Consider the following 13723-nt stretch of genomic DNA (forward strand, 5'->3'; position numbering starts at 1 on the left):
TAATATTCGCTTACTCAGCCTCTACGTGGAATCTTTGACAATTATGAGACTTGAAAACTATATGGTAAGATTTGTCTAAAATGTGACATGAAAGCTTTTTTTTTCTTAAATTTTTTTTTACATGGAAGCATCATGACATGCACAACAATGGGTATTAAAATAGTCCCCCACTCCCTCTCCCCTCCCACCCGAAAAAAAAACAATGGGCATTAAACCTATGTCATTTATGTTAAACTGAAGAAGGTTATAGCCTAATTTGAGATTAGGTTCGAAAATTAGAGTTTTTAAGTCAAAAAATGGTTTTTGGCAAAAACTTTATTTTTAAGCTTCTGTCAAAATTGCGTTTTGACAATTTTTAGACTTTTTGGATCTTTAAAAACGCTTTTAATTTTTTTTTTATCAAACAATTACTTTTTTCTTCAGACGAATTTTTTGAGTGTTAAACGTATTTTTAGGTTCCTCAAATGCAATCCTAAACCACCCCTAAATGGTTGATACCAATTCTTCAAAAAGTTTCAAACAAAAAAAAAAAAAAACTTATGACATAATAATTTACTGACATTACCCCGTTAGTTATAATTAAATTTTGTAATTGAAATACCTAAATTACAAGTTTACTAAGGATACTATACCTTTGATTATAAATTTTTAAGAAATTTAATTAAATAAAAATAAAATTTGATTATAATTGACATAATAATTTCAAATGAATAGCAGGAAGAATTGTAAATAGAAGCCAAACATTTTTCATTTTTTAAACCAAAAACAAATATTAGAAAAGGAAATATTCTTTCTCTTTCCCGAAAAATCGAGACGACGGTCCCAATCAAACGTCAAAGTCAAACAGATTTCACACGGTCCCACCTGATTTCCCACCGTCCGATTCCCTCTTCACTCCCATCCAATGCCCAAGATAAACCCCCGCCTTCACCACTCCTAATTTACTGAACTGCCACTGCTCCAGAAGCCCCTGCTCCTGCTGTAACAGTCCCATATATATATATCATTCTTGTAGAACCTTCAGAAACTTTCCGTCGAGACAATTGGCTTTTCCACAAGCCATGCATATGGCCACGTCAACTTGTCGGGTCCGATTCTCGTCGACGCTCTCCACGGCGTCGTTTCTGCCGTCCGCTTCTAGGATCACGGCCTCCTCACCGTCGTCGTTTTCGCGAGCCTCGGTTTCGTTCGCGAAGCAGAAGCAGCGGACTCTGAGCTTATCGTCGGCGCTTCGGTCGCTGAGGTGCTCGGAGCCGCGGTGGAGCCACGGCGTCAGCTGGCGGTCACCGCTCAGCCTCCGCGCCCAGGCCCGAACCGCCGCTCCGGTTCTCCAACGGCTCGAGCGAAATTTATCCACTCTTGGTATTGTTATTTTGCTCTGTTTTTGTGGGTTCATGGACTTGTGCTTGTGCGGTATGTTTGGTTGCTCTGTGTGTGTGTGTGTGTGAGGAAATGTTTAATTGTTAAAGGTTATAGTTTGGATTATACTTGGTTACAGAGGAAATTGAAATGGTAATTTTTGTACGTAAAGTTCGACGCTTCCATGGATTTATGCTTGTGTGGTATGTTTGGTTGCTGAGAAAATGTAGGACAGAAGAATATGATAGTCTTGAGTGTTATTTATTTTATTTATTACTTCTCTGTTTTTGTGGGGACTCAATAGATAGGATATGGGAAGATGACTGTTTGACTTATTTAGGGTGGTAATAAAGCAATGTGTCTATGCTTGATTTTTTTGGTGTTTGTTGTTTTAGTATTTTTGGGCTGTAAAAACATGTCTGGTTGGTTGCTGGTAAATTGTGGAAAAATATTTGAGGGTTTTTACGATGAATATGAAATATCTGGGTAGATTCTTTCTGTGAATCATCGGCACACAAATTTTTGATTATTTTTTCGCCTTTCAATTTATTCAGCTTCTGATCATGCGTTCAAGGGAATATTGACCAGTCTTCCCAAGCCTGGAGGTGGTGAGTTTGGGAAATTCTATAGTTTGCCTGCTCTGAATGATCCAAGAATTGGTATGTACGTTAATTTTTTTTTCTACTGAGATATATATATATTTTTTTTCATAATCCTCTAGCTTAGCATGCTTTAATTGTGTTAGAATTCTCTTATACCATGTTAGAATGCTTTGTTGGAATAATGGAGAGATATAGAAAAGCGGAAGAATAATAGGAAGAGCGGAAGCACACAATGGACTACATTATATTGATATTTATTGATAATAAATACAGAGGCCTCTATTTATAGAGAGGCAAGTAACCTAATTGATTAAGGAAAGGTAAACTTAGTAGACTAATAATACCTAAGGAAGTAAATAACAAGTAAATAACCCTAACATAATATTTTTAACAAATTGCATCTAGATTCTATTTTAAATCATTTTTTAATTTATTTTTTTCCTCAGCATCCACTTCATTCGTCTTATCTGGCATCAAGTATATTCATGGGAAGAAATAGGTTCTTATAATTTCCTGGTTACAATTATATTCCTGAATGAATCATATTCACTATACTTTTAAGGGGATTTGCTATTTTTATGATTTCCCGGTAAAAGGAAATATCTTGGTAAAATCACATTTTCTCATGTCTTGGCGACCTGATGCCCATTCTCCTTTGATTTTTTTTTTTTTTTTTTAAACTCAAAAAAAGTTATTTTGTTTCTAATTTCTTGACAAAGTCATATTTGCCTTTTTGTGTATTGCAGACAGGCTGCCATACTCTATAAGGATACTTTTGGAATCTGCCATACGTAATTGTGACAACTTTCAAGTTATGAAGGATGATGTTGAAAAGATTATTGATTGGGAGAATACATCCCCTAAGCAAGTTGAAATTCCCTTTAAGCCTGCTCGTGTTCTCTTGCAGGTTCATAGCTTGCTTCAGTGATTGTGTTGGTTTGAATTTTGATACGTATAGTCCACATTGTAAGGCTTGTATTGCTTTTACCAGGACTTTACTGGAGTACCTGCAGTGGTCGACCTTGCTTGCATGCGGGATGCTATGAATAAGCTTGGTGCTGATCCTAACAAGATCAATCCGTTGGTTTGTAAATTTTCCATTCTATGCAGTTAAATTTTATTGCATAATTGAATACCAGTGAGTTTCATCTGCAGGGTGTTTAGACATCTATGTGTTATTTTTGGTCTTTATTCCTACGATCAGGGAGGCACAAATAGCTAGTAATGAAAATGTTATCCTTCAGACGAACATAGTTGTTCTGATCAATGGTAATTATTTTTTCTTTTAGGGCATGCTGATATTTGAAAGAGCCTCAAAAGTTTGATTATATTGTTGTTTGTGTCCCCTGACCCCCAATGTTGCACCTATATGAAATTTAATATGATAATTAATACCTTGGGCGGATATGAATTGTATAATTATTGTCCATTTTGAATGTTGGTTTTTACATTACACCTTGTCCATGTCATATGACTCATTTAGGGATTTCATTTCATATGGCTTTAACAACATATATTTGCGTCCAGGTTCCAGCAGATCTTGTTATTGATCATTCTGTTCAAGTTGATGTTGCTAGATCCGAAAATGCAGTACAGGCTAATATGGAACTTGAGTTTCAGAGAAATAAGGAGAGATTTGCTTTTCTTAAGTGGGGATCATCTGCTTTCCATAACATGCTTGTTGTTCCTCCTGGTTCTGGAATTGTTCACCAGGTAAGGAATCTGGCATAATTTATTTGCACAAAAATCTCCTTTTACTGCGTGACAACTTGGCTAAGTTTTGAGGTGCTTTTCTCAGGTTGGCTCAGGGCACTAGGTTGCAAATTTTACCTAATGTGCAGCCTATTCTTTAGATTGCCGAATTTGTTGTGCACATTGTTCTTTAGGGTGCGGAATTTTGTGGTGCACCATCATGCCTGCCTTTGAGCCTCTGTAGATGGGCCTTGGTTGTTGTTAAACCGGTCACTTTTGTTGATGGAAATTGATGGATTTGGAACTGTCTTTCTGATTTATTGTAGGTTAATCTGGAATACCTGGGAAGGGTTGTTTTTAACACTGATGGCATTCTGTACCCTGATAGCGTGGTTGGTACTGATTCCCACACAACTATGATTGATGGGTTGGGAGTTGCAGGTTGGGGAGTTGGAGGAATAGAGGCTGAGGCAGCAATGCTTGGTCAGGTAAAGTGTGCTGTATTTGGAAGGCATTCTATCTGACTTGATTCAATGCATCATCCAATCTATTAAACTACTTGAAAGTCTGGAAAAGTGTTGATGTAGGATGATCATGCTTTACTATAAAATGCATGCAATGGTGGACACTAAAGAAGAGGTTTATCATGCAATACTGGATGCTGAAATTCGTTGTTCAATATTGTGCACTTTGCATCCTAACTCATACTTCCATTCCTTTTATGAAACTGGTTGGTTGTATGCAGTGGGCTATTGAGGTGTTTCTTTTCTCCATGTTATTATACTGTACATTTCTTGATAAGTAAAATATTAACTTAAGGTCCTATAGGGAGTCCATGTTATTGTTATTGTACTGTACATGACATTGGTTGCATCCTCAGATACATGTTTAGGATGAAACATGTGGTTTCTTAGGTCCTCGTGTGATCAAGTGGCCCCGTGCCAGTAAATACCCAAATTGGATGATCCTTGTAGGGACATTTTCATTGGTGAAGGAGATTAACCTTTTCAGTTTACTTGAAAAAAAAAAGCTTTACTCTTTTAGGTTTATCTGGCTGAAATTCATAAGCTTCTCCCACTGCCATGACCATTTTTAATTGACCATACAAACTTTCATTCTTTGGTGAAGATATGTGCATAATTGACTTTGTGTCTGCTTGGACTCTATATATGCAAATTCGACAGCCAATGAGCATGGTGTTGCCTGGTGTTGTTGGATTCAAGTTGTCGGGGAAGCTGTGTAATGGTGTCACCGCTACTGACTTAGTTTTAACTGTGACCCAAATGTTGAGGAAGCATGGTGTTGTTGGCAAGTTTGTTGAGTTTTATGGTAAGCTAATGATTTTGGAACTGCAAAGTTTTGAAATTGCAACTATTGAACTTTATATCTGTAAAAATTAGAAATTCTAGTCACTGGACTTCATCTCTTTATTGCATATACAGCTCTAATTCATTTGCATATGCATACAGGTGAGGGTATGGGTGAATTATCCCTAGCTGATAGGGCCACTATTGCTAACATGTCTCCTGAATATGGGGCAACCATGGGATTTTTCCCTGTTGATCATGTCACATTGCAGTATCTCAAATTAACAGGAAGAAGTGATAAGACAGTGAGATCTTTTTTAATCAATTTTAAATTTATTTATATTATCGGTGAAGAGATGCTAAAGATTTTGGGGACTCAGATGGAATTATATTATTTGGCGTGACTATCATCTTCCTCATATTATAGGTGTCAATGATAGAAGCATATTTGCGTGCAAACAAATTGTTTGTAGACCACAATGAGGTACTGTCTCCAGTTTCTAATTGTCTTCATTAATAGAGAGTCAATTCAAGATGTAAGTCTTAAATATGAGGTTAAGAATACTATTTTTTGTGATCCAGCCTCAACAAGAAAGAGCGTATACATCTTATCTGCAGCTGGACTTGGCAGATGTTGAACCCTGTGTTTCAGGACCAAAGCGGTATGCTTTATTCTATTGTCTTATTTTTCCTCCCTTTTGATGCATATTTTTAGTTTATTCTTTAATCCATGATTTATTACTTGTTGACAGGCCCCATGATCGAGTTCCATTGAAAGAGATGAAGGCTGACTGGCATGCATGTCTTGATAGCCAAGTTGGATTTAAGGTGGGTTGCAAGTAGACCTGATCATGTGCCAGGGCTAGGCTGGCCTTATTTGGTTTGGGCTTTTTCATGTGATAAAGAAAAATATCAAGGCCTAGGCTGGAGGTCACCCTTATTTTTTCAGCTAAGTCTAATCCTAAAGATAACTGTTAGTCTGGGTTCTACACAATATATAACTCTGAAGCCCGAGCCTGATCTTCTTCTTGTTCTTCTTCATCATCATCTTCTTTTAGCATAAATCAATTACTTCCACTTTTCTATGATGGACAGTGGCCTTCCCTCTTTTGGTTGTCTTCAAAAAAATCGAAAGCATTTGTCCCTGGTAATTTCTCATGTTATCCTTAATTAAACATGGCTTTTCTCATTTTCAACTTTGAGCCTACCTTTTTTAGCCCATCTAAGGACATGAAGAGCGTTTGTTTATTAAAATATGTGCCATTTTGTATACTTTATTTACTCTCAGACAGAGGGAGTATCATTTTAACATTTTTTTTACCTAAACAAATCTCATTTTTTTGGGTAGATTTTCTTTCCATTCTTTGAAAATGCTTTGTCTGTGGGCTTGTAGTGTTCTTGGCCTAGTTAGGCTTGTAAGCACCTAGCCGTAGTGCAGCCCATAAACTTAATTGGAACTGATATTGACCCTGGCCTGGTCTTTCAAGCGTGAAATATGAACCCGTGCCCACTCTAACAAAGACGGGCTCAGCTGGGCTAGGCAGACTGCCCAGTCCATAATCAGGTCTACTTGCAAATGAGGGTTGTTTGCTGATCCAAGTATTTTCATTTGGTTCTTTATGCATTCTTGTTTTTTCATTTCAATTTTAGTTTTCAATAGCTATTACCTGCCTTTTATTTTTTCCTTTGATAAGTAACCTATTTTGTAATTTTTCTGATGAATGGTTTGGTTATTTCTTTTTGTTTTAAGGATTGGGCATCTTAATAAGTGATCAGAGAAAACTTTAGAATATTGGACTTTTAGTTTAGTTGTCAAACCTGAAATGAATAAACGAATAAACTATACTCATTTTATTCAAGTCTACCTTGGGTTCTGAATGACATCATGATGGAGGTAGAACCGAGAATGCATTACATAGATATTTAACTTCTAGACGTGATGTCCGACTCATTGATTGTGAATTTATTTCTATTGATTTGTTTCCTATGCCTGTAATTGTGATCTTTCTGTTTCTTATAGGGCTTTGCTGTACCAAAGGAAGAACAGGATAAGGTGGCAAAATTTTCATTCAATGGACAACCCGCTGAACTTAAGCATGGTAATGTGGTCATTTCAGCTATTACGAGTTGTACAAACACATCAAACCCTAGTGTCATGCTTGGGGCTGGTCTTGTTGCAAAGAAAGCCTGTGAACTAGGTTTGCAGGTGAGTTTTGGCCTCTGAAATGCACTTTCTATTTCTTATATGGTAGGATATTTTTCTGATATCTAATTGAAATACTTATGAACCAGGTTAAACCGTGGATTAAAACAAGTCTTGCTCCTGGTTCTGGAGTTGTTACAAAATATCTGCTCCAGAGGTATGCCAGTTTGTCTTTTGATTACCTGATCATTAAACAACTCAACTCAACTTATTTAAGCCTTAGTCTTTTGAGTGCCTGATTTCTTTCGCAAAAAAGTCACAATTTTTCCCTTGTATTTGTAGTGGTCTGCAAAAGTATTTGAACGAGCAGGGCTTTCATATTGTTGGTTATGGCTGCACAACATGTATAGGCAACTCTGGGGAGCTAGACGAATCAGTCGCATCTGCAATTTCAGATAATGGTATTACTGTGAACTATGCTTTCATTACTTTTTAGCAATGAGAATAGATGAAAATTTCTTATGAACTCCTTTGAACATAAGGTTTGTTTGAATTCATTGTGCTGTTTACATGAGTATTTTTACAGTTTTGTTTTATGTGCTACATCTACTGCAAAAGATTGATCATGGTTATTTTTGTAAGCTTCAACCAATGTTATTGTTGGCCTTTTTTATGGCTTTTACATGAACTATGCTTCTCTTTTGCTTTGTTCAATTATAAGCTCAACTTGGGTTGCATTTTATCAGTCTCTGCTTTGAAGTTTTAAAAGTTCCGTTTTAGTTTCAGGTCCTTGTACTTTCTTAGGTTTTTCAATCTACTTTATTTTTCTCTTTTATGTAATTCTCTTCATTTACCTTTGCAGACATTATTGCTGCTGCTGTTCTTTCTGGAAACCGAAACTTTGAAGGCCGTGTTCATCCATTAACAAGAGCTAACTATCTTGCTTCACCTCCTTTGGTTGTTGCCTATGCACTTGCTGGCACGGTATGGGCATAACTTTAAGTGGTCATAGACTTGTGTATTCTTTTTTTTTTCCCCTTCCTTTTCGGTTCCTTTTATGAAGGAAGTTCTGAATGTTATCAAGATATCTTGCAAATGATTGACAAGTAGACTTGACCAGCAGTGTCTTAATGAATTTGAAGTGAAGCTACATATAACTTAATGATTTATACTTAATACTTAAAGGACAAAGCCTTTTAAGCTATTGGGCAGTCATTCTTTGAATTATGCATAAACCTTTACCCAGATAAGGCATTGCCTTCCAGGACTAGCAGTAATATGTAATCCTGGCAGATGCCATCTATAGTGTTACTTCGAGAGTGGGAGTTGGATGGCACTCCACCTTGCTTAGTTGTCCATGTTCACATTTGCTGTAGTATTATATACTTAAGTTTTTGCTAGTGGTTCAAACTTGTAGAAATCTAGGACATTTATAATACTATGAACCTGATTTTTTCAAACCACCCCCCCCCCCCCCCCCCCTGGCGCAGGCGGTCAAGACAAAACTATATCCATGCTGGTCCTACCAGAAAAATGACTCACCTTTTTCTTGTATAACCGCTTAATCTCAATTGTCACATCCTTTTGATGATTTCAGGTTGACATTGACTTTGATAAAGAGCCAATTGGAACAGGGAAAGATGGGAAGAGTGTATACTTGAAAGATATCTGGCCCAGTAATGAAGAAATCGCAGAGGTAGATAAATTTTATGATAGAAACTATTTATGGTGAAACTTATCTATTAATTGCACCCCAGTGAATGTCAAATGTTATTCATTTATAGGTTGTCCAATCTAGTGTGTTGCCTGATATGTTCAAGAGCACTTACGAGGCTATAACAAAGGGCAACCCTATGTGGAATCAGCTGCCAATCCCTTCTTCCACCACCCTTTACTCTTGGGATCCAAACTCAACCTACATTCATGAGCCACCATATTTCAAGGACATGACTATGGACCCTCCTGGCCCTCATGGAGTAAAAGATGCCTTTTGCTTGCTCAAGTTTGGTGACAGTATAACCACTGATCATATATCTCCCGCAGGGAGTATCCACAAGGATAGCCCTGCGGCAAAGTATCTCCTTGAGCGTGGGGTTGCTCCCAAGGACTTCAATTCTTATGGTAGTCGTCGTGGTAATGATGAAGTCATGGCAAGGGGTACCTTTGCCAACATTCGTCTTGTCAACAAGCTCTTGAATGGAGAAGTGGGCCCAAAGACAATTCACATCCCAACTGGAGAGAAGCATTATGTGTTCGATGCAGCAATGGTGAGTTCCATGATATGAGCTTTTTGGCAGCTGTTTGTCCTCTGCCTCATACAATTGATCACTCTGTGATGCTTTCAACTAATCTGATTTCATCTAACACTTAACAAAGAGTATTGTTCCATTTGCAGAAGTACAAGGCTGCTGGGCAGGACACAATTGTCTTAGCTGGAGCAGAGTATGGAAGTGGCAGCTCTCGAGATTGGGCTGCTAAGGGTCCAGCTCTACTGGCATGGATATTACTCCTTAATCTCTCTCTCGCTCTCTCTCTCTCTCTCTAATTCCTTTCCTTGGTTGCTTATAAAGTAAATTTTGTGTATTAGGGAGTGAAAGCTGTGATAGCGAAGAGCTTTGAGAGAATTCATCGCAGCAATCTGGTGGGAATGGGGATCATTCCACTTTGTTTCAAACCTGGTGAGGATGTAGACACACTAGCATTGACAGGCCATGAGCGGTACACAATAGACCTTCCAAGCAAAATCAGTGAGATAAGGCCTGGCCAAGACATAACCGTGACAACCAACACCGGCAAATCTTTCACCTGCACGGTCCGCTTCGATACCAAGGTACTTGCCACAGACTTTCCTTTGTTTGGCTGATTGATTTGTATAATTAGAGAAAAAGGGTGGGAAAATGGAGTTTGATACAATTGCTTATGCAGGTGGAGTTGGCATATTTTGATCATGGTGGCATTCTTCCATACGTCATCCGAAACCTGATCAAACAACAGTAAACAATTGAAGCACCAAGTATGAAAAGTTGGCAATTATTTGCTGTAATTCTCTGTTCATCAGCGATCGTTTCTAGTTTCTACAGCTTGGCCTGCAATGGTACATCATATGTTGTACATGTTATCTCGACATTTCTACAATTAATACAAGTATAGTTGATGGGAAAATACTAAGGTTTTTAGCACTTTATTAAGTAGTAAACATTAAACCAATAGCTGTCTTATTCGGTCTCCAGCTCAGACGGCTCTATGCATATGGAGAGAATATCCTCATTGTATTTTCGTGTTCTTCACGTTTTGACTGGCTGCTGGTCGTGGGCCCCTCGGTCCTTCTCTTTTCACGCTGCTGCAGTTCTTTAGACGAAACACCCTCCTGTGTTGTAATTAACTAATTATGCTCCAGTCATTTCAAAAATCTTTGAAAACAATTAACAAAAAAGTTTCTATTTGTTTTTGGACTCTTCTTGGACTTCATTTTGCAAATTGTTTATCTGAAATGACATAGGAAAAATCATCAAACCCAAAAAGCATCTCTCCTCCACTTGGATTTCAGACGCTGAAGCGTGAGGTCAGCTCGACTGCGCGTGATGACCAGGTGGTGGAGTTTGAGGCAGGTAACGACGGGGAGCGGAGAAGCGAGAGATGATGATGGGCAAGGAATAGGATGTTTGTGGAAGAGCTGACGACAAAAGACAAATCTAACTCCAAAAAAGCCTCTGAAATCTTCCCTTGGGATTGCATCTCCCAAATATATTAATGATAAAGACAGATTGATGAGACCATACATAAATGATAAAACCCATTTCCCGTATATAGGCCATAGCTCCCCATTTCCATGCACATCCATCATTAACATCATCATATACATGATGGTCCATAATCCATATAGTGTGAAAGATATATGAATAGCAAAAATTGACTTCATCCTATTAAGTTTAAGAAGTTTTTCAATTTGAACCTTAAAGTTTAAAATTTACTAATGTACCCTCTAATATTTTAAAAATTTTTATTTTAAACATTTCGTTACTAATTTTCATCAAATTTGACAAAAATTTATAAAATTACGTAATTACCCTCAGGCTTTTTTTTAAAAAAAATTCATCAAATTTAACGGAAATTAGTAATGGAAGGTTTGCTAATTAGGAGGTACATTGTCAATTTTTAAACTTTGAAATTCAAATTAAAAACCTCTTAAAACTTCAATGGGGTAAAGTAGATTTTCCCCTATATGAATTTAGAGGAGATTGAGAAAAATTCAAATTTGTGTCCCTAATGTCAAGTTTCACGTGGAATTCGAGTTTTATTAGGAATTTTTTTATAGATGAACTTGACAATTCATTTTTTTTTTTGACATGTCCACACAAGAGGGGAGAGGGGAATTCGAACTAATGACCTCCACTTCATTAAGTGTAGTCCCAGTCGATTGAGTTACCTCTTGGGGACAACTTGACAATTCAAGTAGTACTTTCTTCATCAACAAATAAATAATAATATTTTTTAATGTAATAATAATCGGTTAATAAATAGTTACATTTAATTATGATATATAGGATAATGTGGTATGGAAAACAAAAGCAAATTTTCATTTTTTAAACCAACAAATACTAAAAATGGAAATATTGCTTGCTTACCAGATCAGACAGATTTCACATGGCCCCATTCTAATCTCTCACCGTATGATTCCCTCTCCACTCCCATCCGACGGCTGACATAAACCCCGCCTGCACGACTCCAAATTTACGGAACTGCCACTACTGCGCCATAAGCCCATTCACCATGCTATGTGTAGTAGTGTAGTACCTTCATTGTTCATAGACTCTCCACAGAGACAAGACATGCATATGGCCACGTCAGCGTTTCGGTTCCGATACTCGTCGAAGCTCTTGAGGCTCTCCATGGCGTCGTTTCCGCCGTCGGTTTCTAGGATCACGGCGTCGTCGTTTTCGCGAGCCTCGGTTTATTTCGCGCACCAGAAGCAGCGGACTCTGAGCTTTTCGTCGGCGCTTCGGTCGCTGACGTACTCGGCGCCGCGGTGGAGCCACGGCATCAACTGGAGGTCACCGCTCAGCCTCCGCGCAGAGTCCCGGACCGCCACTCCGGGTCTCGAACGGCTCGAGCGAAAGTTCTCTACCCTCGGTATTGTTCTTTTTCTCTGGATTGTACACACACACAGCGATTTATGTATGAGTTCTAAGGAAATGGTGGAAATGTTAAAGGTTGTAGCTTTGGATTATATATATATATATATATATATATATATATATATATATATATATATATATATATATATATTTTGATGTTCGTATGAGTTCTGAGAAAATGGTGGAAATGTTAAAAGGTTTTAGCTTTGGATTATATATATTTTGTTTTTTTGATGTTTGTATGAGTTTTGAGAAAATGGTGGAAATGTTAAAAGGTTTTAGCTTTGGATTATATTTTTTGATGTTTCTAGCCTGGCACTCTCCCTCTTCGTAGTGGCGGCGAGTGCCACGCGTCCTACAATTTCTCTCTCGTGTCTTTCCATTCTGTAGCTGTTACTTTTAGGTCTATTCAGAATGCTTAGTTGTTGGCTTCGCCGGTGAAGGTGTAGACGGTGTTCTTCTGCGGTTTGGGTAGTTGTGAAGGGCTTCTTCGAGTTGGTGAAGATGGATTTTGTGAGCCGGTTTTACGTTCGAGCTGTCGGTGGCTGAAGGGGCTCATCGTGATCCCGGAGGGACGAGAAGGGCGGGGTTGGAGTTATTTTACCGCCGAACTAATAAAGGTGTAAGCTTTCTTTGACTACTCGGTCGGGAGAGGAACCCCCACCACCACCATGGTGCAGCGCCAGCCTTCTGGTGGGTTGGAGGGTTTAAAGGCCCATGCAATCCATGTTAAAGCCCAAATTAAAGTGGACTCTGAAGAAGTGCGTCCTTGACCCTGTTTTCGTGGGTCGGGTTTGATGAGTGCCCTCGACTCATTTGCTTCGGTTAAGAGCTCCACGGCGAAGAGAAGGAGCCCCGCCTTGTCTGGCGGCACGCCGGTGGGCTCGACTCAGCGTTCTGTGGGGGCGTCAGGCGCGGTGTGTTCTTCTTCTCGCCGGCGATTTTGGTAGCTGTGCGAAACCCAGCGGTTCAGCTTCCATTGTCATCGAGGGGCTCCGACATGGCAAGCATGGGTCTGGTTAATGTTGGGGATCCTTCCAAGCCTTTGCTGGTAGTTCTGGCACTTTCCTAGAACTGCCGGCGCTTCCAGGTCTGGAATGATCACAGCTTCCATCGTCATTTAAGTGAATTTCTTTTTAAGCGGAAACTTCGATAAGTACCACAACTTTTGAGAAAGATTCCTAAATTTTAAAAATTCTTAATTTAATTCTTAGACTTTCAATTTGATGCAATATACCTCTCTATTAGTTTTTAAACATAAAAAATGATAAAATGATCATTATACTCCTAATTTTTTTATAAAATTCCAAATTTAAGAAGAATGAGGAATGAGGACAGCTTCCATTGTCATTTAAGTATATTTTTTATTTTTAAGCGGAAACTTCGATAAGTACCACAACTTTTGAGAAGACTCCTAAATTTTAAAAATTCATTAAAAATAATAAAATGATCGTTATATCCCTAACTTTTTTATAAAATTCCAAA

At 38.2% G+C, this 13723-nt stretch overlaps 1 protein-coding gene across 1 annotated transcript; it reads left to right on the forward strand.

Moving 5' to 3' along the window:
• The first annotated feature begins 1043 nt into the window (after positions 1–1043).
• LOC132173875 (aconitate hydratase, cytoplasmic) lies at positions 1044–10494 on the forward strand. The gene is made up of 20 exons (XM_059585539.2): positions 1044–1362; positions 1914–2018; positions 2708–2868; positions 2953–3045; positions 3489–3674; positions 3980–4141; positions 4838–4982; positions 5123–5265; positions 5388–5444; positions 5543–5622; positions 5713–5788; positions 6981–7166; positions 7253–7320; positions 7446–7564; positions 7966–8087; positions 8701–8799; positions 8888–9370; positions 9499–9597; positions 9691–9933; positions 10029–10494. Exons 1-20 carry the CDS (start codon positions 1062–1064, stop codon positions 10098–10100), a joined length of 3000 nt encoding a protein of 999 aa, XP_059441522.2. The 5' UTR covers positions 1044–1061; the 3' UTR covers positions 10101–10494.
• Positions 10495–13723: the final 3229 nt, after the last annotated feature.

Source organism: Corylus avellana, chromosome 3, assembly GCF_965113065.1.
Source record: "Corylus avellana chromosome 3, dhCorAvel1.hap1.2, whole genome shotgun sequence".
In the NCBI taxonomy this organism is placed as follows: Eukaryota; Viridiplantae; Streptophyta; class Magnoliopsida; order Fagales; family Betulaceae; genus Corylus; species Corylus avellana.